The sequence below is a fragment of the Charadrius vociferus genome, unplaced genomic scaffold (assembly GCF_000708025.1).
Source record: "Charadrius vociferus isolate BGI_N301 unplaced genomic scaffold, ASM70802v2 scaffold704, whole genome shotgun sequence".
Lineage (NCBI taxonomy): Eukaryota > Metazoa > Chordata > Aves > Charadriiformes > Charadriidae > Charadrius > Charadrius vociferus.
The window spans coordinates 1,048,562-1,049,448 of NW_009648036.1; the positions used below are offsets into that span (position 1 = coordinate 1,048,562).

At 51.0% G+C, this 887-nt stretch overlaps 1 protein-coding gene across 1 annotated transcript in view; it reads left to right on the plus strand.

Annotated features, from left to right (window-relative positions):
• The window catches only part of CDHR3 (cadherin-related family member 3), a 39,203-nt gene extending 38,843 nt beyond the window's left edge, over positions 1-360 (plus strand). Inside the window, exon 19 of the mRNA XM_009883546.1 lies at positions 35-360. Within this exon, the coding sequence (XP_009881848.1) occupies positions 35-360 (326 nt within the window). The remainder of the gene's footprint in view (positions 1-34) is intronic.
• The last annotated feature ends 527 nt before the right edge of the window (positions 361-887 follow it).

Below are 887 nucleotides of genomic sequence, written 5' to 3' on the forward strand. Positions count from 1 at the left end.
TGATTTTAATTAGTTGTATTTTCTCCCTTGCAAGTTACTGGCAAAATGTATGAATTCAATACACGGTCAGGGGCCCGGAGGTGGAAGAAGAACAATGAGCCCCTTCAGCCGGTGCTGGCCACACAGGTAACATCCAGCGCCACAGATGGTAGTGGCCAAGGGACAGACAGAGCAGAGGCACCAAGCAAAAAAGAGCCTTCCGAGAAGAGGAAAGAGCCAACTGCAGAGACAAAACCAGCTGCTAAGCCCTTGGCAGGGCAATCAGAAACACCAGGACAGGATGGGCTGAGATTACAAAAGCAGAAAGAGGAGTCTGAGGACAGGGGGTTATCCTCGCCAGCCCCCCAAGGCAGATACTGACCTCCTTTCCCAAAATGAATACTGTGTTGCCATTCAGCCAGCCTTAAAGCAGAGTGCATGAGACTCCAAGGCACCTCCCAAACGACCCTTGCTCTGAACAGCCAAAGAATCAGATGTGATTTTCTTTACATTTATCTCAGCTGCAAAACGTAAGGTGGCTGTTGCTGTGTAAACCAGACCCAGAGGCAGGATGAAGCTGGACTTACCTTCAGCAGGTGCAGGTAAGAATGGGAGAGAAGGGGAGGATGTGAAAAGGGGAGAAGAGGAAACAAAAGCAGAGTCACGGACAGAAGCGTCTGCTGCCCACTGCCCTGGGCTATAGCCACTGGTGGTTTCTTCCTGGAAGAGCTCTGTGCCCCGAGGCCGGCACAGCCGTGTCCTCTGACTGCCTTTGGGGAGGGCAGCATACACACGGACATACGCACTGGTGAATGGGGTCTCCTGTCCCTGCTGAGCAGCAGAATGCGTGAAAAGCACACCAGGGTTAAAAAGTTTGCTGGTAAAAGCGAAAAATATTTTCTTTTAAT